Genomic DNA, 23,343 nt, shown 5'->3' on the forward strand with positions numbered 1-23,343 from the left:
TCTCGCGTGCAGGCTTCTGGGGAGAGGCAGGCGATAAAGAACGACATTGATGACGTCATCTCAGGTGAGGTTGCCCCCCCCCGCCCGCCTCCCCGCCCCCCACCGTCACCGTGGGTCAAAGCCCCCCCCCCCCCCCACAGCAGCACTCGCTTGACATCCTCCTGGACATTGTGTAGATTTCTACAGCAGCGCCTTACTCAAAGGCGCTTTACAAACGAGGGTAACATTGTCCGTAAGATGATAGTGCTTGAGACGAAGAGTTGGGCTTGCTGTCATTGAAGGGTGGTGGGTGTAGTTATTGTGACAGGAGAACAGACTGGAGAGGTTGAGGGGTTTGGGGTAGTGGTAGGGGTTGGGGTTGTGATAGGGGTTTTACCCAGTCTCAATTTAACATACGACCAGTTGCTGTGGTGAGATGTTAATTACCTCGCCTGGTGTGCAGGATCGTGGGTTCCATCCCAACCCTGACGCCTGTTGTGTATTTGGAGTTTGCGTGTCTCTCTCCCTGTCCTCGTGTGGATTTTTTTCTGGGTCCTCCGGTTTTTCCCTCCACATATAGAATCGACATCACGCGTTTATAGTATTTGACCGCTATACATTTCCACGTGATAAGTCACTTCAATGAGTTATAATTTCTGATGGCCAAGTCACTTCTGAAAAAGAGCTGTATTAGCTCAGTGAGCCTTACCTAATCAAAGAAAAATGGTTTTATAGTTTTCAGTGTTTTCCCCATGCAACGTCTGAGGCCGGAACCTGCGTTTCCAATGTGCTTGGAAACATTTAACCATTCTTAATGAGCACATGTGTACGAAAAAATTAAAATTTTTATAATAATGTATATATGTATGTTGAACTTCTTTCGAGCCGCACGTAGCCAACAGTTTAGGGCACCTTATATTTATCTATTTATTCGTAGATATTTCTTTATAAGGTGCCCTAAAGAATGGATCTCGGAGTGCCATGCAAATAAAGGAGAAGAAGTGACGGGTAACCGGACAGCGAGAGACTCATGAGACTAGCATAGAGAAGGGCTTTTTCAGTAGGTGATGGGGTCTTTAGGCAGGACTTTGTACTGATCAATAATCATCGCTTGTCTCCTGTGCGTGTGGTGACCGGCCCCCCTGCAGAAGATGAAAATGTGCAGCCCATTCCGGAAACGCGAAACGAAACCCCGGTGAGCAAAGCCACCCTGCCGAGCCAGCAGTGCAATGGAAAAACCAACGCCAAACCGATCGGCGGCGGCGGCGGCGTTGTCGGCGGTGGCGGCGGCGGTGGTGGCGGCGGCGGTAGCGGAGTTACCGGCGGCAGTGGTGGGGGGGGCAGCAAGGCAGCCACCGCCCCCGCCAAAACCAAGGGCCACAAGGGAGGCAGCGGAGGCAAGGGGGCGCCGGGTGGCTTGGCGCCGCCGCCGCCACCACTCCCGCCGCATCAAGCCGGGCCGGGGCTCGCGGTCGTCACGCCTGCCCAGACACGGCCTGCCAGCAAGGTGGGCCCCACGCGTAATTTCACCACCACCGCCGCCACCAGCGCCGCTGCCGCCAGCGCCGCCGCCACCGCCAGCGGCGTGCGCGTCAGGGAGGCCCCCAAGCCAGTATCGGTGCTTCCCGCTGCTGGGAAGAGCGGCGCTCCTACCAAGCCTGAACTCGTGCCGTTGAGGCCCGGCGACGTCGCGGAGAAGCCACCCAATGCGGCCGAGCCGGCCAAGGAGACCCCGCCGGGCCTGGTGAACGGCTATGGGGGCGGGGGTGGTGTGGGGGTCGGGGACAATAAGCTGCTTCCTCTCGCTGTGGCTGAGAGCGCGACCTTCAACACCGCGGAGGATGAGATCATCGGAGAGGACTTGGACGAGCTGCTGGACATGGTGTCTGAGGAGTTCTCTATGCAGGTAACGGGGTCCTCCTTTGTGCAGCCCACGAAACGATGGCTTCGATCTTGCAGTCGCCCGCCTATGCGGCAGTCGTATGGCTTAAACTCGGCAAGCATTATTTGGGGGCTTTAAAGCGCAATGTGTTTTGTTTATGCTGCAGGGCCTACAGTCGCATTCCATGCAGTTTCCTGCGGGCCTTCAGAACTCCCTGCCCACGCCTCCTCAGGGTCTGTCGATGCCTCATGAAATGCAGCTTCATCAAGGCCTACAGATTCCCCAGGGACTTCAACAAGGCCTGCACATGGCCCACGGAATGCACGTGCCCCTTCACGCGGGACTGCATATCGCTCTCCAGCAGGGCCTGCCCCACGGTCTACAAATGCCCCCGACCATGTTCTCGCATTCCGGAATGGCACATGGTGGCGGGCCCATGCTGCACCAGCATCACCAGCAGTTTCACCAGCAGCAGCAGCACTTGCAGCTTCACCAGCAGTTTCACCAGCAGCAGCACCAGCAGCAGCAGCAGCAGCAACAGCAGATGCCCCCCGGATTCGCCGAGCGAGCAGCCACCTCCTGCAGGGGCCTCGACTCTTTGGATGACGTGTCCACCGCCCTGCCTGTGCTGAGGGCCACCGGGGCCTTCAGCAGCGGCCCCATCGCCTACGGTGAGAGCCAGCGGCATTGAGGGCCCCGCATTGAGCACTTCCAGATGTGTATTGATTGAATTATTTATTCATTCATATTTGAACTCTTACTCTTTGGGTCTTTCGGTAAAGTCACGTAGATAGAAAAATAATAAAAAATCAAGACGTTGCGATCGCAACACAAGCAATCGTCTTCTGGTGAAAAAATACAGCAGGCGAACTGCTGAGGCTTTTTTTATTTTGCTGGTGAGATTAATAAAATTCCATTTGCCAAGAGCAGTGCATCGCCGCCTCCCGTTTTAGAGAAACGGCCTGTGGAAGATGACGTCGCAGAACTACTCCCGAGCTCCCTTCAGTTGCCTCTTGTCTACCCGAGGTGGTGCGGCATCTCACTCGCACTGCTCGCTGTGTACAGGTGGTCTTTGAATGACAGCCGGGAGTCGTCAAAAGCTGAAAATGTGCAAAATTTAGTAAAAACCAAATGCAGCATCATGGGCGATATAGCCCAACCGTTGGTAACTGCTGAGACATGAACTCATTATCCTTGAGAACCTGGATTAACCACAGGCGGTTAGCTGGATTCGAACTCGGAATGTCAGCGTCGCCGGCGTGTTGCTCTCGCACACAGCTGCCTGACCCAGCCGGCGCCCGCTAGAAGTTGTAGAGCTCTGGGGCTAACCATGGGCTCTCGATTGTTTATTGCCCCACCTCCTACTAATTACACAAGCGTGGAACGCCAGTCGACCAGTAGACTTGGAAGACACGCGCGTACGCCGAGATACAAAGCAAGAGGTTTATTTATTTAATTCTCGGTGAGTGTTTTTTAGAACGAGTTATACAGAGCTGTGATATTCCAGCCTGTTTCTCCTCGCCCAATCACTACAACAAATCCGACAGTACATATAATATGATGCCATTCCACTTTGGCGTCTGTGCTAGATACTGATGATCTGTAATCTGTAGTGACGGCCATCATTTCTGTTTGCAGATGGAGGTGCGGGCCGGCTCTATCCTGAAGGATGGCCCGGTCACATCCTGCAGGAAGGTAAATAAACTAACTAAACTATGAACTATTTATATTTTTAGCAGGTAAGGCCCACTGAACTGTATATCTCTTTTTCAGAAGCGACCTGGCCACAATTGACGTGTTAACAAAGTGGCTTATCACCTGGGAAATGTATAGCAGCCCAAATATTCGAAACGCACATCGATTATAAATGTGGAGGGCAAAACCGGATGACCCAGAGATAAATCCACGCGACATGCAAACTCAAAATATTACAAACGTTAGGGTCCGGATCGTTGAGTTCACCCATCAACGCTGTGCTACCACCGCAGACGGCACCACGTGTTGCCCAGATAGATGATCCCGGTGGTGCATCGGATACCGATAGATGATCAACATCAAGTAAAAGTGTGTTTAGGAAAAGTGAAAGAGCTGTACACTGCGCATACAAGTGTACCCCGCAGAACCAGTGCAGTTTCGCTGGATTGCTATTCGAACCCCTTAATGGATTTAACATTACTCGGGGCCTCGCGGGCAATGTGTGACTTTCCGCGGATGTACGTACGTATGTATGTTGTTGAAATTCCTTCGCATCGTACGTAGCCAACCGTGCTAATCGGAGGAGTGGGGGAGGGATACAAAAAGCAGATGAACCGCACATGCCTCAGGCAGCACTCAAGAGGCTTCTAGGAGCACATGTCCCTGTAGTTTTGCTGCCCCTGCTGCTGCCGATTTCTTAAGGCAACTGTCGGATACTTTTTGCCGTGCCTGGGAAGTGTGCCTATCCGTCCCAACTGCAGTTCACTTGTGTTTACGAACGGGACAAAACCCCTTGATAACCAAGCACGATGAAACTTATCACAGCTTATCAAATACCAGCGCCCATATCTGTACAGATTTTTTTTAGCAACAAATTTGTTTGGAAAAAAAAGTGTTTTTCTGCTCGTTGCTTATCAGTACGGATGTACTTGTGTGTTTGAGTGCATGAGCGGGTGTGAGCGTGTGTGTGGGACGCGCGTGTGTGTGGGACGCGCGTGTGCGCGTGTGTGCATTTGTTTCTGTGCACACATTTCTTTGCAAAAGTCTTAATTTTCTCACAAATGAAAGCGTCCTTAATTGGCTGGCGGTAGTCACAACATGGGGTGCAGGGGTGAATGTTTGTATTGGCAACAGTAATTGCTTTTTAGTTTTATTTAGAAGTTGACATTTGGCAGATAAGTGTTCCTCAGAGGTTGTAATGCTTCTATTTGTTTTAGGAGGAGTGTTTCTCTATTAATGCGATTTTTTGTTACGTCTAATGGCAGGGTTGGTGAATGTGGTGGCGAATATGAACTCTGCCGACATTGTGGTAAGTTTTTCTGTTTGCACGGAATATATGAGAACACGTTTCCGACGGGGATGTGCGGATATTAATGTGGCACTTGTTTAAAACCTGCGAAATATCATAGGGCACTTTCATTGTGGGGAAGCTTCAGAAAACCTTTGTTAATTCGACACATATGACGCTCTGTTCTTGCTGAATTATCCGATATTCCGAATTATGCACAATAGTACTCCCCAGTGCCTCCTGCCCCAATCAAATTTTTTTCTTCCAAATTTGTTTTACAAACTCTTCAAACACCATACGCATCGACACACAACCTGCATCAATTCTATCCCAAACTTTGTATTTGTCTCGCAGACTAAGGGATTTCTACTTCAGTCTCTTTCTATTACTTCTTAATGTAGGTGTGGACGACATTTCTGAGAGGGTTGGCTTACACAGAGTGCACAAACAACGACAAAAGAGATGGGTTTGCATTGACGCTCACCACGCGCGCCGCCACCAGACCGAGCCGTTGTTTTGGTCGTGGCGTGTGGCGTCGCTCCACGTGTATGCCGGAATTAGACCATTCGGTACGACCATTCGGCTAATGGCGAATTACTAATATGGCGAAAGCGCAGCCGTACCGAATGATCCCCAATTACGAATGATCAAATACCGAAATAACGAGGTTTTGCTGTATATATATATAAAATTGAGTTTAGAGTGCTCATCTTGGAGATTCATAGTCATTCGTGCTGCCTCTGTGTGTGCTCTGGCTGGCGTGGAGCAGGCCGGTCTGGCGGGGTCCGGCTGGGCCGGCGTGCGCATGGGCAACAACCCCCTGGCGGAGACGCACGACCTGAGGCAGGCGTGCGATCAGTGCTTCTTCTCCTTAGGTGCGGAACCGCGGGGAGCACCGCGCTCACACCGCCCGTTGTCGTGCACCGCGGCTGGCGGCGTTTACACGAGCCTCTGCACACCCGGCGCGTCTCACTCGCACACACACCGAACTGACAGCGCACGTACGCACACACCTAGGCTCTCGTACACCTCACAGCTCTCACACACACACCTCACAGCTCACACGGCGCGCGCACATACACACATCCGCGGTTTGCATTACAAAGTAGGAGAAATAAGACGACATCTTAACATCAAAAATATTACTCTGTTTTTGTTATTTGTGTAAGTCGAGTAAAAGCTTTATTCGGCAATAACGTATTTAAAATAATCTACCAAAATAATGATTCGATTGCAGCCGACTCACTGGTTTTTGGAATATATAATGCGGATAGTCAGATTGTCATACGGCCTTGATATCGTGCGTGCAGTCAGAGCCGGCACAGCGTGACGTGTTTATTTTCCCGTGATGCTCGAGTGCCTTTAACACGAGCGTGTACCGACAGCGAGGCTCAAGCAGCCCTGCCGCTAGCGCTTAGGGACACCGTTGTGCAGCTTGTACGTACTTTGAACTTCTTTCGCACCGTAATGTAGCCAACCGCGCTAATCGGAGGTGCGCTGTCGGCACTTGCCCCAGGATTCTACGCAAGGGGATCTTTGTCTTTGCGCGTGCACGTGCGCGCGCATGTGTAGGGAGTGATGGGTGGTGGGGAGTGATCGGTGCGACGATGCGATACGCACACACCTTGTGTAGAGACAGCATTGCGCGAGTGTGTGCCACCGTGTTCGTGTCTAATGCGTTCGTACCACGCGCTTGGTGTTTGTTCCTCGTTGCAGCTGCGGTTTCCGAGATCCACGATTACAAGTATTTTCCGGACCTGGAACACAAGTGTAAAAAGAACTTGTTGATAGGGCGGCTTCGGAACTCAGAAGATCCCTGCTTCAAAATAATAAGGCCCCGACCGCAGATGATAAACTATATCGGCTCATACTGCATATGTCAAGGTACTGCACCACACGTTCATGTTTACAATGTGGTTAAAGGAGCGCGTGACCCCCAAAATCAGGAGCTCTCTTCTCGTTGATCCCCACAAGGCTGCGAGTCTTGGCACGTCCGACGATGAGTTCAAAGTTTTATTCGTGAACAACGAGGCTTAGGCTGCATTGCTACGGTGCCCTTGCGAGCCTCTCTCATTAGGCTTCAAGGTCGGGTCAGACAGCCCTGGACACCCAGCCTAGTCACCAGACATGTGACGACGCATCGATTCGTCAATTCACGCCGATTCTTAATCGTGACACATGCATCACATGGTTCGTGGAAGAATAACTCGCGATTTATACAAATGATACCGCAATTTAAACTCGCAGCCTTCTGATTACGCACCGCTCACTTTACCCCCCCCCCACCGAGCCACCTGGCCAGTTGCTTGTAATGAACGATCCAGAAGGTGGTGCAGTAGACAACGCACGTTGCGCACACGTGCGGACCGGGTCGTGCGTGGCGCTGCGTAGCGGTCGTGCCCAAGGCGCGCTGCCGTAACCAACTGCCGACCGCTGACCCACGCGCTGTCGCCGCAGACATCACGGAGGGCAAGGCGTGCCGCTTCCCCGGGCACTGCCGGTTCGCGTACAGCCAGGAGGAGATCGATGTGTGGACGCTGGAGAGGAAGGGGCTGATGCAGCGCGAGCTACTGTTCGCGCCCGTGTGCGGTACCGGCGGCTGGAGGGTCCGGTTGACGCTGCAGGGGATTTTAGAGGAGCACCATGGAATATTTCTCTTCCTATGCGAGGTATTGCACGCACGTTAGCACGCGCGCGTAGGCCCGCAGTCATTCATCATTCCTGCATGTCAGGCTTGTAAACGATTCCCATCCCTACCTCGCCTCCCGCGAGTCGATTCATTGTCATTTCTCGCGGTTCTGTGACTAAATGAAACTTTAAACTATCTTTTTTATTTTACCAGGTAAGGCCCACTGAGCTATATAGCTCTTTTTCAGAAGCGACCTGACCACAAATGATAGCTCAATGAAGTGGCTTATTGTGCGGAAATTTATAGCAGCCAAATACTCAAATATTCTAAACGCACGTTGATTCCAAATGTGAAGTGAAAAACCGGATGGCCTGGAGAAAAATCCACGCGACCATGGGGGAGAGAGACACGCCAACTTCAAATATACAGCAGGGGTCAGGATCAGGATTGAACCCACGACCTCATGTATATCAGCAGAGGTCGTTTCTCCATCTTTGGGACGGATGTCTTTGCCAGCCTATTCTATTTTTTGTCCGTTGAAGAAATTTTGCTTTGTCAATGTGTATGCCTTTATTCATTCATAACTTTTTTCATTGTATATAGCGTCATTCGTGCTAATTTCATCCCACGAGTTAGCCTGTTCAGTTGAACTTACGATTGAGATAATTGCTGTGGGTTTTTGCCGAGTGGTCCTGATCAAGGTGGTATTGCAGGGAAGTTAAACTTTTGTCTGCCTTTTTACAGCGCCGGCAAAGTGTTATAATTATTATGAAGGGAATAATGAGAAATTCATGATTTGATCAATGCTGACATAAAGTTTCTTTTTTCTCTCGTGTTCAGGAATGTTTTGACAATAAACCCCGGATGTTGAGTAAAGAAAGTAAAGAAAACCCCAAGTATTGCACCAACCAGAGCGTCAAACACATCTTCGATGAAACCAAGTACGTGTCTTTTCGATTTAAAGCTTTCGTGACTGCAGGGATTCATCTTCTTGGTTCTTTCGGTAAAGTCACGTAATATAATAATATAAAATAATATAATAAAATAAGATATTATTTTATTATGTTTTATTTTTATTATTTTATTATTTTCCTTATACGGGACTTTACCGAAAGAACCAAGAAGACAAGTACGTGTCCTCCTGCGTGCATATGCGCGGGTGTGCGCGCGTGTGTTGGAGTGTCCTCATCTGCCAGTCCTCTCACTCAGTCAACCCATGGCACCTGGGTCTGTCCCGTGACCTCCTGTCAGCGAGCCTTCGAAACTTCGCGTGGCTGGCCTGGCACAGGCGCCGTAGTGACATCATCACCGCCACTTGGTGGCAAATGGCGGCTGTTGTTGTTAGTGTAGTGGGGAGCAGTGACGGAGTGGGGAAACGGCAGTTCACCCAATGCACTTATGATCCCAGCAATTCCCCAGTCTTGCACATCAGTGCGAAGTGGTATTTGGACTTGCCCCCTGAGTCTCCCGTAGGACAGCTGGGCAAGGACCTGACCACACTGTACCCCTCATGCCTGCTTTAATAGGCGCTCACGCATACACGCATCTTCACTCTCAATGCAACAACATAATTTCAACTTGCAACGCGCCACGCAGTGTTCGCTCACTCTCGTAGAGAGAGGACGGCTTGAGGGAGGCGCGTGGAGGAGGCAAGCGGGAAGGCAGCCACGCGAAGAGCCGGCGCCAATATTTGCCCAAGCTTTGCGTCCCTCTCGATATTCAGAGGTTTATTGGCCACTGAATGAGCGTGTTTCCACGTGGGAGCAAAACCGGAGTGCCCGGAGCAAACCCACACATGCGAGATAGAAACACTATCCCATACAGACGTAAGAAGAAGGGGTCCACATTCTTTCTGCACTGCCTTCCGGCAAGCCAGGAAATGGCAAGGCCAACTTGTGATGGAATTTAACTACATTTTCGGTGGTTGTCGTTGACTCCTCTTTCAATTCACAGTTTTAACTTCGAGCGGGCTTTGCCGATGCCAATCCGAGAAGTTGATCGACGCGCTCGTTCCTTCGCGTTGTGCCCGTCCCACCACGCCCCCGCTCTCCCCCCCCCCTGCCCCCCCCCCCCACCCGCTCTCCGCCGCCCTCCTGTGTGCGCTGCAGGTGCCTGGTGCACGTGTTGCGAGGCACTAGCGTCCGCTACTCGAAGATCCGCCCGCTCAACAAGCTGAGCCAGTTCGACATTTGCCGGCACGAGATCCGCTATGGCTGCCTGCGCGAAGACAAATGCAACTTCGCTCACAGCTTCGTGGAGCTCAAGGTCTGGGTGATGCAGCAGCAGTCAGGTACCCCACCCCGCCTTGCGTCGCTCCCTGTGTCAGATGCACCACCCCACGCTGTCTGGCGACACGACCTGTGAGCGTGCCTAGGTCTACCACACGCTCGTAGTGTGTGTGTCGGTGAACTCCAAATTCAATTAAACTGTCCCTGCCTTTTCCCTCTAGCCTCTGTCCTCTTACCCAACGGCCTTGCTGCCTCACTCTTCATCCTCACCCTGTCCTCCATGTGCCAGTCCTGCCTTCGTCGAGGTATCAATCATCACCAAAGGTCGCTTATCACCGGGGTGGACGCGCGGTATTTTCGCGAGTACATGTAGCCTCGGGCACGTGTGATCATGAATGTCCTGTGTGCGTGCGTGCGCCACCGCAGGGATTTCCCACGAGGAGATTGAGATGGACTGTGCCAAGATCGTGGCTCAGAGCAGCGGGGCACTCGCAGCTCCCACACACAAGGTTCGTGTCTCTGTGCTGTCCCCCACACACACACGGAGCGGGCAGCCCAAGCAGTGCCGCCACGACCTCGCCGCACTGCTCGCAATCTCCCACAATACCACGAGGCTTTAGGAAGCATATTCGCCGTCAGTTTATACATCAAAAGAGCTATGAAGTTATTTTTTTCACAGATGTCAAGTAGGGGCGGGTCTGAACGTTACAGCAAAGTGTAGGAAGGGTAAACAAATCACTTCAGAATATATACAAACAAAACTCAACTATTTGTCTTTTATCAGGTAATGTCCACTGAGCTATTTGAGACCTGGCCACAAATGATCACTCAGCGAAGTGGCTTAGCAATTATGTGGGAATTATACAACATACGAGTTCTACATTATCAGTTGTACCGGTATAACTCAAATTTTTTTTTTTATAAAGCTTCTCAATATAACCATTCTCAGGTTGTTGTGTAGGTATGGGGAGGGGGGGGGGGATGAAGGTGAGGTGTGAGAAGAGATGAGTGGGGAGCGGTGGTGGTGTGGTTAGCGCGCTGCGCTCTACAAACCCAGTGGCCTGGATTTGATTCCCGCTCACAGTCAACGTCGGTGGTCGACGCAGCCTCAAATGAGTACCCGGTGCCGTTGCCGGCCTTTATAGGTGCTACTCGCTAGCAGCACTTGCCCCAACAGTATGTTCAAGGCTACATGGCGATCTTTGGCCTTTTAAAGAGATGAGTGACACGATGAGCGAGTCTGTGGGCTCACCGCAGAGAGGGGTGGGGGGGAGAGAGGGCTGCAGTGGAGTGCAGGTAAGAAACGGAAGGCCTTAGATCGTAGCGGAGGAGACACGGGAGGTCTGGGGCCAGGATATGAAAAGGTGAATGGAATTACCAGAGCGATGAAAAACAAACGAATAGGCCTTCACCTTTACGGCAAGAAACACCAAACAGACACCTATCACAAGGCATCAAGGCTGCATTGACCACACTGGCTTGTAGTAAAACCCGCAAACAAATATGCTTTGATGATGTATGCATTATCCTTGAAACTGATTGGGCTGCACCAGAGATGGTATCCTTTATGGCCGGTCTTGTCTCGCCGGTGTTAGACCAGAGAACAACGGAAAGAGGTGAACAGCACAGAGACATGCGAGGTCGTTATAGACGGAGGAAATGGGGAGTAAAAGGAGTGAGAAGGTCCTCCGATAGAAACACGAAACACCGACCGTGCTCATCGGAAGTGTGGGGGAAGGACAACAAACTACACACAAAATGCAGTTCTAGAGAAATTAGTTTTCAACCTAGATGATTTAGAAGTGCATAGCTCCCAGTGGCTTGCTAATATCGGAAGGGAGAGCATTCTAGACGGCCGCAGAAGCGCACTTGGAAGTGAGCGATGTGAACGTCCTTGTTCGATGGCTGAGCCAAACGCCGCTGCTGCTGCTGCTGCGAGGATGAGCGGAGTTTGCGTGATGATGGTTTACGATGGTTTATGCTCTTTGCTCCTGAGCGTCGATAGTACACCCACATGAGGTGCTGCAATGACGCTTGGGTTGGCCCTGCCTCCTCCCTCCCTCCCTCTCTCCGCAGATATCCAAGGTGGAGGTGAAGCGCTCTCAGATGCCCTTCCGCATGAAGTGTGTGTGCAGTCAGTGCTGGAGAAACGGGCAGGTGACCGAGCCTGAAGCTACGCTTAAGTACTGCAACTCCAAGGCTAGACACACGTATGTATGCGCACACAAAGATCCCCCATATAACCTGAACAGACTGCGCTGTTAGCGTGCGCCTATGAAGGCTGGCACGGCACACGTAGGGGTGGGTGGCCAGCACCACGCCCGGCCGCCTTTGTCTCCCCATGACCGGTTCAAATAATCGTCAGTGGTGTTTGCCGTGAGCGGGAATCGAACTCGGGTCGCCGAGTTCGTAGTGCAGCGCGCTAACCACTACACTACTACTCCTAAGATGAGCACACACACATCGCGATATAGCCACGGTGGTGAGATGTTAACCCTTTCCTGTTCTGAGACATCTGCAGTTTGCAGGGTGGGTCCCGACCACTGTTGAAGCTTGGAACGCGCAAGCCGCTCAGTGTTAATTTTATTTAGAGATGTATGGGTTCCTTGTTTTTAAAGACATTGTATTCGCCGCAGAGAACAGTAGCGACACGACCACGCTCTATGATAGCTGGCGCCAAACTGTGCCACACGCCCTCCCGCATGGCCTTGTAGGTGCTCGCTAACAGCACTCGCCCCAACAGCCTGGTAAAGACTATACGGGGGATCCTTACTTTTGTGTTGTACCTAGCCTGGAACAGACACTATAGTAATGTTACTGTCACTTGGTGACGAATGGCGGTTGTTGTGTGTGAACATTCACAGTTATATAGTTGCACCTATGCTTACGTCCGTGTGTGTGTGTGCTCTTGTTCTCCTGCAGCTGGTCCAAAGAGCGCAGGGTTCTTCTGGTCATGTCACCGGAGCGCAAGAAATGGACACAAATCCGTCCCTTCCCAAATCCTAAAAATGTGCCTCTGCAGTTTGATGTGAGTACAGCGTTGGTCTTCGCTGAGTGGTCTCATCAATCCGTGCCGCCCTTGGCTATTGGGGAAACCGCACTTTCTTTTCAATTAACTACCTCACCTGGAATACGAAAGGTCGTGGGTTCGATGCTAACCCTGATGCCTGCAGTATATTTGGAGTTTGCATGTCTCTCCCCATGGTTGCGTGGAATTTTTCTTCGGGTCCTCCGGTTTTTTGGCTGCTATAAATTTCCACTCGATAAAACACTTTGAGCGATCATTTGTGGCCAGGTCTCGTCTGAAAAAGAGCTACATAGCTCAGTGGGACTTATCTGGTAAAATAAAAAATTGTTAAATTTTAATCTGACTGGCTGAGTGGTACTTTCATTAGAGTACTCAATTCATTTGGAGGTCGACTTGGCTCATAATTCATCTAAGTACCAAATTTTAAACAGAAAGAAACTGTTTAGTTAGCTCTTTCAGAACTACATCCTCACATTTGCACTGAGAAGAATTCACAATTAGGTTGAAACCATCAACACATTTATAGTCTGGCTTTGACTTTTTGACCGCTTATACTAGGGGGCCGGTAACCAAAATAACAAGAAGGGCCATTTTTTTCTAATTCGAGTTGTTATGCAATGCGAATACGAGACGGTGGGTCCTGAATAAATAAATGTCACGAGGAAGTTCCTTAACGAGCCGCATGTGGCTCCGGGTTCTGCAAGTTGCCACCGACCTCTGGCTTATGCAGATCTGCTGTTGTAAACGTCCTCTTGTGTGGTAATTCATTAAGTAGAGACCGACTCCGCCTTGTGAACGTGGCATTTAACACTGCCGGCTCATGGTGTCATGCAGACATGCAGACATGAGTGCTGCCACCATTGCTCGCTTCAGCCGGGAGACCCTTTGACTCTACAAGCGCTTTATCATAAAATATTCAGGCATTTCTAACATTGAGTGTGCGTGCCCGCCCATGAGAGTATCGGGCGGTAGCGGTTAGCGCCCTGCGCTACAAACCGGCGACCGGAGTTTGATTCCCACTCACGGCCAACACCAGTCCTGGCCCTCCCCTAGGTCCACTCGGCCTAAAATTACTACTTGGTGCAGTGTGTAATTAATGCCACTGGGGAGACAAAGGTGGCCTGGCGTGGTGCTGGCCACCCACCCCCTCGTGTGCCGTGCCGGCCTTCACAGGTGCTCGCTAACAGCACTCGTCCCAAATAGTCTGTTAAGGCTCCAGGGGGGATATTTGTCTTTGTCTGAGCAATGAGCGTGCACATTGGCAATGTGAGTCTGGGAGCTGCATCAGCTCACGGGAAGCTGCCCTGGCATAGCGAAGCTGCCCTCGCGTAGCGAAGCTGCCCTTGTGTAGTGAAGCATCGTCGTGGAGAGTTAAAGCGTCTTGTGTTGTTTTCCCTCCTGTTCCCCAGTTGTGTGCTCATGTGGCCAAGGGTAAAAAGTGCACGTTTTTGGGGAACTGCACCTTTGCTCACAGCCAAGAAGAAAAGGAAGTCTGGACCTACATGAGAGAGAGTAATAGTAAGTGTGGGTGGTGGTGGCGGTTAGTGGTGCTGCTGGGCATACATTGCATGAATTAGCATGGTTGAAACCTCCGATCAACACGGTTGGCTACGTTGCGGTGCGTATAAAGTTCAACATCTATCTACAAATCCGAGTTAAACCGCATGCATGCGCTGAGCTTGAAGCCCTTAGGTTTTTACAAAGCCAACTTCCAAGGCTGACCTTACCGCACACATTAAATGAATGACGAGTGTCGCGTGCATACACCAGCACTGGGGAGACAAAGGCGGTGCTAGCCCTACCCCAGCCCCTTGTGCTAAGTGCTGACCATAATAATTGCTCACTAAAAACAATTTGATTCAAGGGTAAAAAAAAAACCTTTCCCTAAAGTAGCCGGGTGGCCCAGAGGTCAGTGTGCTGAGCCGGTCCTGCTGAGATCCTGGGTTTGAATCCGAGTGGGAAACCTCCCCATTAAACTGGATTTTCAAGTCCCGCGACTTGATCGTCTGAGCCGAATCGCTAATGGTCTCACTAAAAAACCTCTCGATTAAGTTTGGTTTTCAACCTAATTTGGTTAATTTCCAGTTCGGTGAAATGTAAATATTGGTTTGACTGTCGTGCACCTCCGATTAGCGCGTTTGGCTACGTACAGTGCGAAAGAAGTTCAGCATACATACATGCGACGAACAGTCTCGGAGTAGAATGTTAAACCTGCAGCCACTCTCTGGCAAATGGAACAAACTGTAGGATTTATAAAAGGATTCTTAAACATATGGCATGATGCTGACAATACAATTCAAATATTTTTAATATGAACTAACCTACTAGGGTGGCACTGTTATTTGCCAGTGGTGCCACTTCCACGAGATTTACCGAGACCTGTGTGTGATGTTGAACCTGTTTAGGACCAAGGTTCTGACATAAGTAGCTGCGATTCCACTTATTTTATCCAAAAGATGCCCTTTAATTGCTTTGTCAGTTTCAGCACTGTTTACCAGTTCACAGTAATTGTTGTTTTACATCAGCGGTCATCTGTTTTTGGAGTTGCATAACAGCATTGCAGCGATGCCTGAGCCAGGCCCTGGCGCCATGCCCTGTCTCTTGACGCCAGTTAAGGAAACGGAGAAGCTGTATGAAATTTGGATGGAAACGCACGGGCCCAAGGCAGCGGCTAAGGACACCACGGGCGGGACTCTGTCGGGCATCAGTGGCCAGTGCTCGGAGCACATCTCTCTGCCTACCGACTATGCAGACATCACGGTGAGCAGCGCCACACGCGGTGGCACACAACTCGCTCCCTCAACGTCACTCGCCGCTCCGGCGCTTAGAAGAATACTGAGACGCGACCGTCTTTATGCATGACGCAGACGAATACGAGCAATTTGGTACTGCATAGCTTCACGATCGAAATAATATTGAGCCACGTCGATTATAATACTCCAGGTGCGCACGTAACACTTTGATGTGAACATAAATAGACCATTGACCCTTTCCCGTTCAGAGACGTCTGCAAGCTGCAGGGTGGGTGTCCCGTTCACCGCTGAATCTCGGAGCGCACAAGCGGTTAGCGTTAGTTTTATTTAGAGAGACATAGGCATCATTGTTTTTAAAGACATTGCACTCACCTGCAGAGAACCGTAACGACACCACCGCATTCTACGATAGCCGGTGGCAAACTGTACCACACCCCCTCCCATGGATCAGCGTGTGTGTGTATAGGCTGATCCATGGTGCAGAAACTCGGTACCGATGAAGTTATTTTTTTTTTACTTCCGTTCAGTCACATTTGTCTGTTTGCAGTTTTCTTCTATATTCCATTAGCCTACATACAGGTGTAAGATTTGCACAATGTATTAGTAATCAGTTCTCACGCGTGCAGTTGAATCCCTGTATTGTTTTGAACATTGGAGGCTCGTGAAAGATGCTGCTGGGCAGTTGGAGACAGTCGCCCTCCAGCAACAACGGAGGGCGGAGGAGCGATGCTGACGACAACGAGCGGGGCCCCGTGCGGCTAAATCGCAGCAAGTTGGCATAGTAGGGGGCACAGCTGATTCATCTGCCAGCCATCTCAGTCAGTCAACCCATGGCACCTGTGCCTGGCCGGTGACCTCCTGTCCGAGAACCTTCGACACCTCACATGGCCTCTAAGTGCACCTGGCCTGGTACAGGCACCGTGGTGACGTCACAGCTCTTTGGTAGCCATTTGTGGCTATTGTTGTTGGGAATCGTGAAGGTATGTATCGTATGTCATGTTGTGCATGGTGCGCTCATGCCGTGTGCGTGCCTGTGTGCTGCTGCTACTCCTGCTCCTGCTGCTGTGTGCCACGCCTGCAGACCGGCTACCACTGCTGGCTGTGCGGCAAGAACTGTAACGGTGGGAAGCAGTGGCAGCAGCACATCACGTCGGAGCGGCACCGCGACCGTGTCTTCCTGGACGATGATGGGCAGAATTGGCAGCATCGCTTCCCTGCTGGGGAGTTCTCTCTGTGCCCGTTGTGCGTGATCACACACAGCCACCCAGCAGCCCACACTCGCTCACACTCACTGGCTCGTGGTGCATAACCACCATCGAGCAACCCACACACACTGACTCATGGTGAATAACCACTATCCAGCAACATACACACACTAATCCATGATGCATAACCACCACCCAGCAACCCACACACACGCTGATCCATGGTGCATAACCACCACCCAGCAACACACTGGACTGTGGGGGAAACACATAATTTTGTGGCCTTTAGGTCACTCCAGCAAACTCTGCTTGCTTGGAAAGCTCTCCCTTCACAAGTATCTGCCCATCTCTAGTAATGTAGAATGTAGCGGCTGACCCGGATGAAACCATTACTCTCTGGATGCTTTCCTTCAGGTGCACTTGGTCTGTCCGCTGCGAGGCTTTATCCTTCCCCCTGAAGAACCACTTTGTCCTCGCTGCTCACACCACTCATTCATAAAACACATTCCTTTATTGTTAACTAGCTTTACTACCTGGCTTCGCCCGGGACTTGGATTCACCACGCCTGGCCGCCTTTGTCTCCCCAGTGGCGATGTTCACACACCACACCAGTTACTCGTTTGAGGCTGAGTCGACCTAGGGGAGGCCCAGAACCGGTTAAAATAATCGTCACCGGTGGTGGCCGTGAGCGGGAATCGAACTCGGGTCGCCGGGTTCGTAGCGCAGCGCGCGAAGCACTATGCATGCGCGGGTCACATGACAGATGTGATGTCACAGCTCACTTGCCGTGCAAAAAATATGCATTATTGCACGCCCCCCCCCTAAAAAAATACCAAAGTGTATTTTTATCATTTTTGCATGGTGTACAGTCTGGAAAGTACCTACATGGCAAATTTCAAGTTTTTTGCATGTGGGGAAGTACGCTAAATATTTTGAACAGACACACAATCACAAATTTCCCTTTTATTGATATAGAAGATGTTAACGTGCTTTTCTCAAGTCATTTTGTTGAACTGTGGAAACATGGAAGGCATTGGCAACCAGGTATAATGAGTATAGGATGTCACCTGATTATTTATTAATTCTTCATACAATGTACAAACACGATCATTTTAAACACCTACGAACGAACGAGGGTTAATCTGTTGCTGTGAACTCGCTTAATTGTTGAAAGTACACTCCTTGTAACCTTTTAACCTTTGTTCTTGTTGCACTTCTGTGTCAACCACGGATGTGTCGATCACACCACACATATCCCAATGAGTATTATCATTTTTTAATAGTTACAATTGCTACTGCTGTAACAGAACAGGGCATCAATGCGTTGCACCGCGCCGACGATAACGGCGGAATTGTGACTGATTATTTTTTGTTGTTAAAAAAAATGAGGTTTGTGATTAATTTTTGTTGTTGTTTGTCATCCACACCATTTGTGCTGCTCAATCTCCTCCCCGCAGGATTGAGCACGGGAACATTTGTCCCGAAGAGAGCGAGTGCAAGTACGCGCACGGTGCTGCCGAGCTCCAGGAGTGGATCGAGCGACGGGATTACCTCAAGTCCAAACTCGCCAAGGCCATCAACGACAAGCTCATTGATGAACGGGGGGATTTCGGAAAATACAGCTTTCTAACAAAATAATATTCGCTTGTAACCCCCCCCCCCCCCCCCCGTTAAAATTGTTAATGGATATCATCTTATTTCATGCCAATCAGTGAAATGATGACAATATTTACAGCTTAATTGTAATATAATATTTAATCTTGCTTTGCATAGAGAATGTATTCAAATGCAAGATTAAACTGGGTGGTTGGGCTAAGAAATAATGAGAAATGTATTTGGTAAGAAATCGCGTGGCAGAATTACTTTGGCAGAATACACAACGATCCGTGTGTATTTATTTCCGTATCAAGCCGTTTGAGATATATACAATTATAGTTTCTTTGTTTAATGTGTGATTGCCATTTTGCATTATGGACCTGGGAGGCTTATCTCCACCGCACTTCACTCACGCTCTGGTTCCCGTCAGCTCGTGCCATGTGTGCGCTGCTTGCCTGCGTGCGTGCGCCTGTTTTGGAGCATGGTGCCATGTCCCCACCATAATATAAAGTTATTTTTTGGGGGGGGGGTTAGATCACGCAAGTATAAATGTGTCGTTAAACCCGCCACCACCACGTGACAGCTAATTAGTGAGGTTTGTCACTTCCACAATCTCTCCTTTAAAAAACCCTTTATTTTGGACAATATTGGTCGCAAAAGCGAATATGCATTTGCTTTCGTGGCTTGTTCAGGGCACCAATTTATTTTTTATTTACGGTATTTACGTCTTTTCCCCTCTTGCAGAAAATAAAAGTTGAACTTGCTCACCAGCCCTATAGGTTGCTGTGAACTGTGTGCGGTAGATTATTAGCCTTCGCACACACCGGCTTGCCACCTGACGCCTCGTTTCCATGCCCACTCGGAGGTGTACCAGAAGCGGCCTGGCCTGCAGCAGTGAGCTTTGGGAAAGAAACTGGATACCCCCCCCCCCCCCTCCGTGCTTGCCCATCAACAGCCCAGGAGCAGCAGTAGTAGCCTCTCCGGACCTGCTGCGCTTCAGAATCTGAATTTATACTGGAGGAGGAATCCGATGAGCTATAAAGTTCTTTGTCACAGATGTCCAACAACAAACAATACACAAACACGATAGGAGTGGAAGGTATAGTAAAGGTAAGCAAATCACTAAAAAATACAAATAAACATTTGTTACCAAGTAAAGCCCACCAAGCTATTTGCTTTTTCAGAAGTGACCTGGCCACAAATGATAGCTCAACGAAGTGGCGTATCACGTAGACATAGCCAAATACTTATTTGTGGCCATGTCGCTTCTGAAAAAGAGCTATGCAGCTCAGTGGGCCATACCTGGTAAAATAAAACGTTTTATAGTTGATCCAAACGAAAAACTCATATTTTTGGAAGAGAACATTTGTTTTTTTGTAATTCATGGGGTGGTGGGGGAAGGTGGTGAAGCAAAGGGTGATGGGAATATTATGAGGTCGCACTCCTTACACACACACAGAGTGCTTGTCACAAGTAAACCACAAGACATCTTGTCAAGGACCATAAACCATCACCCCAACTCCGGTCATCCTCACAGTAGTGGCTTTTGGCTCACCATTGAACAAATATGGTCACTGCATGATTTCAGATGCGCTTCTACAGCCGTCTGGAACACTCTATTTTACGAAATTAGGAAGCCACTTGAGCTGTCCACTTTTAAATCTAAATTGAAAACTCATTTCTTTTTAAATCCTTTTTGTGTTTAGTTGGCCTTCCCCTGCACCGTGGATGAGCACGGTTGGCTACGTACGGTGCGAAAGAAGTTCAACATTCATAGTCACCTGTGATTAAACTGATACTTAAGGGAGTTTATCATCTCAGTCCAGTCACCAATGACTACACATTTTTTAAAATAATGAAGCTTATTCGATGAGAAGTAAACATTTGTATTGATATATTATGAATACTCGCAGGACATGTAACATACACCTCGAGTGTATATAATGATATCTATTGAAGGGAATTGGAAGTCGTGTTGTGATATAACCACGTGGGGCCGTGCTCTGACAAGGTGGCCCTCGATGGGAGCTGCTCACTGTGAGAGTTGTGAATGGAACTTCCTTGGTCCCATCATGCCAATATTAGTCTAAAACATGGGTTTAGTAGGCACTCATTACACAATCGTTTGAGTACATGGCAGACATATCATGCCATTCTCGTTTTGACCAAAGCATGTTTACTTTTTTGGTTGATTGTATTGTTTTTAATTTCCATAATTTAGCCTTCATGGTTATTTTAAAGCTGGTAGAATTGTTTAATGTTTTTATGGTTGTGCATCTTTTAGGAGTTTTTCACGGTCTGTTTCTTTGGCTGTGTGCTTGGTTGTAAGCTGTGATTATGCATCTTGAAGTTGAATATTGCAATGGTGTGGAACTGTTGTCATTCTTCAATAGCTTTGGGTAGGATTAATTGACAGCAGTGTGATCTATTTACACGAAGTTGTGCTCAAAATTAATATGAACTCAACAAAAGATCATGTGACCAACCTGACTGACTGGCTGTGTAGGTTGGAGGTGGGTGTACGACATTTAAAGTTACGCGATCTCACCCAAAAAGCCTCGCATGAACATGTACAATACGTTTCTAAAGAATCGGTGATATCTATTGGAGGGACGCAACTTGAAAACAGCAGAATATTTATATACCTCGGGTATTGAAAGTGCACCGCAGCCAAAATTATGAAATAAATAGGTGGAGGAGAGCTGACCTTGATTTTGAAGCAACATACCAATGTGCCTAAAGAAGTAAGTGTTAACCAATGCGTACTACCACGACAAGTAAGACATGGGGTAGAAACATAGACGTTAAAGAAAATTATATGAATATCTGGAAATTGTGCAAAGAAGCGCGTACAGACGATACACATGCGTGGAATTACATGGCAGAATGATGGGACACATGGGATCAGAGAACATGACGTTTGAAGACAATTATAACGCAGAAAAGTGTCGCGAGGAGAGACCATGGACAATGGTCAAGAATAATTAGAGAGTACCAGCGAAGGGAGGGGGATGAATCACGTCCACCGTGGAGATGGAGTGGTCAATTCAGGACCGTGTGTCGGTGTTAGGCGGATTGTGGGAGGTGGTGACGGCCTGGGGAGGACTGTATAAACCCAAACAAAAATCACACTTGTCAGAAACAATGTTCATGTTATTTACTCTGAATGCATTAACGAGGATAACGAGGCAAGGGTTATCCCAACTGTGGTCGTCGTTAAAGACCCGTCCTGGTGAACTCTTAAGTATTACAACACATCAACAAGGCAAGGGCTGCTCCAACTAATGTGCATTATACTATGGTTACAGTTAACGCGTAGGTTTTTGTAGACACTATGATTGACGTGATTGTTTCTTGGGTTAGGCCACGTAATTAAAAGTAATGATTGTCACGCGAAACGATTGTTAACTTGCCAATTAATTTGGATATGTCGGGTGGTGGAGGGCCGACCACACCGATTGTGGCCTAATCCAAACATCAATTATGAATGATGCGATTTAATCTCTTGCAGTTAAATTGGCAGAATTCAGTGAAGCAAAACTAACATGTGGAAAACCTGCCGTTTTAGGTATTGATTGTTTAGAAAGTTAAAATGTAAACATCTGTTCGGCCAGCAAACGGGGAAATTGATCGCCACCCTATCCAGTGCCAGGGCTGCGATGAGCTGTTTTCTAAGGTTGTCTGTCTTTTTTGGAATGCGTTTGTTAATCGTAATAGATGATGCATTTGTGTGATATGTAACATTCACAAACAATAAAACTTTTGGCTGAAATTGACAGTTGTTTTGACACAATGTACGGCAAGGTATTGCTTAACGCGTGGCGTTCACAACGCGTTTTCGCAAGAACGTGGTTCAAACATTCGGGAAAACTACACCCTGCGGAACGCGCTTTGTTTTAACGCGAACTTGTCCCGCTATAACGCGCTTTCTGAGCGGTCGACGACAAACTACTTCCTTGAGCTGCACAGCTGATAAAGCAACGCTGACGCTATCTGTCCCGCCATCTCGCTGTGTGTGTGCGTCCTCGCTTCGTATCTCGCCAAACGTTTTATCGTTACATTATTGGGAAGTTACTTCCGTTTAACGTGGCTCTGTTCAGGAACGCATCTACCGCATTAAACGAGGGCGGCCCTGGATTAGCACGCTTGGCGACGTACGGCGCGAAAGAAGTTCGGCATAGATTGTGTGTGTGGGCACCGACTGCTGGCAGGGTCATGCCGAGCCGAGCAACTACTTACAAACAGTTTAACACGCCACCAGTATTATCCATACCATAGTCAAGGTTTTTGGGTTAGATCGTGTAAATTTAAATGTGTCGTTAAACCCGCAACCACCCGACGCAAGCCAATCAGGCGGACAGCCAAGATAATCATCAGAGTTGTATGAACAACTCTGGTTCGAGTCGTAGGGTTTTACCCTTTTAAACTGGTACGAAACTGACACCTTTATTCAAGGCATCATGTTTGCAATGACCACAACACAAGTAGTCAAAAAAGCAAACAAAAAGAAGCAACTCTGATAATAATATGCACTGTCTTTGAAGTTGATTGGTCCACACCCGAGACGGCTTTCTTTAGAGCCTAGTCCCCATTGGTGTTGGACCAGATGACACCAGAAGGCGTACAACTCAAACACAGTGCAATATCAGAGTATTTAGAGCTCGGGGTAAGCATTTACACTATGAGATCTCTTTTACCAGTGGCAAAATATAGTAATAGGTTTTTACCCTTTTAAACTGGTACAAAACTGGCACCTTTATTCAAGGCATCATGTTTGCAATGACCACAACACAAGTAGCAAAAAAGCAAACAAAAAGAAGCAACTCTGATAATGATAATAATATGCACTGTCCTTGAAGTTGATTTGTCCACACCCGAGACAGCTTTCTTTCTCTGGTTCTTGCGGTAAACACAAATCAAGACAGAGTTGTATTCTTAAAATGTGCCACTAGAGGGCAGTGGAACCACGTGGCGTCACGGCGGCGGGGGAGGGGGCTAGGGGGCGTCACCTGTCTCGACGCCCCGCCCACTTTTTTTGGGGGGGGGGTTGGTGTTCGCTC

The 23,343-nt window shown here is 48.9% G+C and overlaps 1 protein-coding gene across 1 annotated transcript in view; it reads left to right on the top strand.

Moving 5' to 3' along the window:
* LOC133353689 (zinc finger CCCH domain-containing protein 7A-like) overlaps positions 1-22,055 on the top strand; it is a 38,074-nt gene extending 16,019 nt beyond the window's left edge. The window contains exons 8-24 of the mRNA XM_061570127.1: positions 13-64; positions 1,128-1,885; positions 2,028-2,532; positions 3,500-3,556; positions 4,822-4,865; positions 5,614-5,719; positions 6,561-6,728; positions 7,302-7,513; positions 8,314-8,414; positions 9,582-9,763; positions 10,128-10,210; positions 11,778-11,911; positions 12,624-12,729; positions 14,139-14,247; positions 15,341-15,489; positions 16,564-16,724; positions 18,145-22,055. Coding sequence (XP_061426111.1) covers positions 13-64; positions 1,128-1,885; positions 2,028-2,532; positions 3,500-3,556; positions 4,822-4,865; positions 5,614-5,719; positions 6,561-6,728; positions 7,302-7,513; positions 8,314-8,414; positions 9,582-9,763; positions 10,128-10,210; positions 11,778-11,911; positions 12,624-12,729; positions 14,139-14,247; positions 15,341-15,489; positions 16,564-16,724; positions 18,145-18,325 — 3,108 coding nt within the window. The 3' untranslated portion in view covers positions 18,326-22,055. The remainder of the gene's footprint in view (positions 1-12; positions 65-1,127; positions 1,886-2,027; positions 2,533-3,499; positions 3,557-4,821; positions 4,866-5,613; positions 5,720-6,560; positions 6,729-7,301; positions 7,514-8,313; positions 8,415-9,581; positions 9,764-10,127; positions 10,211-11,777; positions 11,912-12,623; positions 12,730-14,138; positions 14,248-15,340; positions 15,490-16,563; positions 16,725-18,144) is intronic.
* The last annotated feature ends 1,288 nt before the right edge of the window (positions 22,056-23,343 follow it).

Source organism: Lethenteron reissneri, chromosome 44 (genome assembly GCF_015708825.2).
Source record: "Lethenteron reissneri isolate LAM-NWPU_2019-01 chromosome 44, ASM1570882v1, whole genome shotgun sequence".
Lineage (NCBI taxonomy): Eukaryota > Metazoa > Chordata > Hyperoartia > Petromyzontiformes > Petromyzontidae > Lethenteron > Lethenteron reissneri.